Here is a 2,599-nt window from a genome sequence, read left to right on the forward strand (position 1 = left end):
GTCCATTTCTACCCTGACTGGACTCTTGCTATGGCTCTGCTCAGGGATTGATTCTTGCCTGAGTCCTAGTCTGTCCTCGCCCCTGATCCTCAGGCCCTACCCCTCCCCACTCCTCTCCTCCCAAAGAGATACCCAGTTCAGTTCAGTCGCTCAGTCGTGTTCAACTGTTTGCACCCCAAAAAGATATAGGGGCTTGGATATCCCAAGACTCCTCCCCTCAACCTCTCATCCTGCCCTTTTCAGTACCTGAGGTGGAACCTCCCCAGGAAACCCACAGCCGGAAGATGGTTCTGATCAGGACCATTGAGACCCGGGATGGGGAGGTGAGATGGGCCACTTGAGCCCAGAACCCCATCACTTCCCATAGTATTTCTGAGCCCCAGCCTGGTGTAAGAAATCTTCGGGTGTTTGTGGGTGAGTGATTCTTGGGGTGAGAGTGAGACAGGGAGATGGAGGTGGATGTTCAGACGGGAGCCTCAACTGGTTGAGAGGGAGGGGGTACACCTTGCCACAAAGGAGCTAGAGGGAGGGTGGTGCTGAGTGGGTTGTGCCCTTCACATGCCTCACCCCCCAGCAGGTGGTGACAGAGTCTCAGAAGGAGCAGCACAGTGAGCTGGACAAGTCTCCTCAGAGCTACTGAACTGATCAGAGCTCCCTGCCCTGCCCCAGGCCTCTAAGGCCAAATCCTAACACCAGTCCGAAATTAGTCTCCTCCCTTCTGCATGTGTCCAGGGGATGGCGCCAGTCACCCCTTACCTGGCCGGTGGCCAAGCCCTACCCAGCACTGTAGCTGGGCCTCTCCCTGCCTGTCCATGCCCACATAGGCATGATCCATATGTTCCCCACTCTAGTCCTGCTAAGAGTCTCTATGGTCCCCATTTCTTGTCCTGATAAAAGTCTGTATGTTCCCCCATTTCTCATTCTGGTAAGAAGCTGACCAACCCCAGGACGAGTCTATTCCTGCCACAGCCCCAAGGTTAGTGGGTGGGTCAGGGTCTGAGTTTCACTTTTAAATCAAATAAAACTGTTATCAAGGGAACCCTCTTCAGTGGTGCTTATTTTGTAATGTATAAATATATGGAATCACTGTGTTATATACCTGAATGTAATATAATACTGTAAGTTAGTTATATTTAGGGTTTTTTTAAATCATGGAATTGTAAAGAGAGAGAGAACTCCCCAGTGCACTTGTGTTTGTGGTATGGGAGCGTCCATGCAAAGGAGGCTCAGCACTATTTTCCCCTTGCCTCAAGTCATTTCTTCTCTGACTCTCACTATCTCGCATCTATGACTCCTGTCTACCCTCCTGATTTTTCTCCTACCTCTCTGTCCGTTCCTTCTCAAGCTCCATTCCCCATCTGCAACCCTGAATGACCAAAGCAGAACCCATCACCTTGCTCTCCACTGTCTGCAGTCATGTTCTTCCTTACGGATTCTCCATCATAGGTGAAGATACCACCAGGACTTCCATTGCTCAAATTACAGCTCACCTCATTTTATGCCCTTTCTTTTCTTCACATGCTCCAATTCTGTTAATTCTGCTTCATAGCTGTTTCAAGCTTGTCTGGCTCTCCCCGTGCCCACTGCCACCCCACTGGTCCAGGCCACTCTCAGCTCTTGCCTGGGTTACATTTTCTGCCTCAGTAGCCCTTTCCCCTGGTACGGCCCTGCCACCCACACGAACCTGTTCATTGCACTTAAGCAAGCAGATCAGATTCTGCTGCCATCACTCCTCCCCATGCTTGGAAGTATCTGTTTCCATGCTGTCCTCCACTCCATTCCAACCTACCCTTGTCTTGAAGTCAAAATCACTTCTGAATTTAGAATGATTTTCCTCACTCAATTATAGTGCGAGGTACAGAGAGTAAGCCAGAACTCACAGTCTGGGTGGGGGACATAGGCAAATAAGCACACAATTCAACCCTGTGATAAGTGATGTGACTGGGATAAGGAGATAGTGTTGGGGGAACATGAAGAAGAGCACATAATCCAGTCTTGGGGTAGGGATGGCTTCCTAAAGGAGGCACCATCACAATGAGCATGGGAGAAGTAGGAGTTATTCAGGTGAAGCAGGAAGAGGAGGGGGACTTTCTAGGCAGATACATAAGCCATAAGATGAGAGAGAGGGAGTTTGGAAAGTAAAAGTAGTTTTATGTTGCTGAAATGAAGGCTAGAAAGGAAGGAATGGTGTTGGGGTTGGAAGGACAATGAGGGCCAAGTCATTGAGGACCTTATATGACATATTAAGGCACTCAGAATTTATTCTAAGGAAAAAGGAAAGAAAAGGATTTAATGGGTGAAGTATTTAGACCTGTATTTTAGAAAGATCACTCTGGCTGTGGGGTGCAGAAAGAGTTAGAAGGAGATGGAAGACCAGCTCAGATGCTGTTGCAGTGAAACATGCAAGAGATGATTTTGGGCAAAGAGGTGGGTAGATTTGAGACCCGTCACCCTAAGGGGTGATTTTCAGTGTAGAGAAAAGGAAATAGCAAAGGTGATCCAAGGTTTTAAAGGGAACAAGCAGACAGATGGTGGGACCTTTCATAGAAACAGGAAAGATTGGTGTAGGGCAATGAGGAGGCCCTAGACAGCAAAAGTA

The 2,599-nt window shown here is 48.6% G+C and overlaps 1 protein-coding gene across 1 annotated transcript in view; it reads left to right on the forward strand.

Moving 5' to 3' along the window:
- The window catches only part of PRPH (peripherin), a 3,259-nt gene extending 2,619 nt beyond the window's left edge, over positions 1-640 (forward strand). The window contains exons 7-8 of the mRNA XM_010858068.1: positions 244-323; positions 575-640. Coding sequence (XP_010856370.1) covers positions 244-323; positions 575-640 — 146 coding nt within the window. The remainder of the gene's footprint in view (positions 1-243; positions 324-574) is intronic.
- Positions 641-2,599: the final 1,959 nt, after the last annotated feature.

The sequence above is a fragment of the Bison bison genome, unplaced genomic scaffold (assembly GCF_000754665.1).
Source record: "Bison bison bison isolate TAMUID 2011002044 unplaced genomic scaffold, Bison_UMD1.0 scf7180017864383, whole genome shotgun sequence".
Classification (NCBI taxonomy): domain Eukaryota; kingdom Metazoa; phylum Chordata; class Mammalia; order Artiodactyla; family Bovidae; genus Bison; species Bison bison.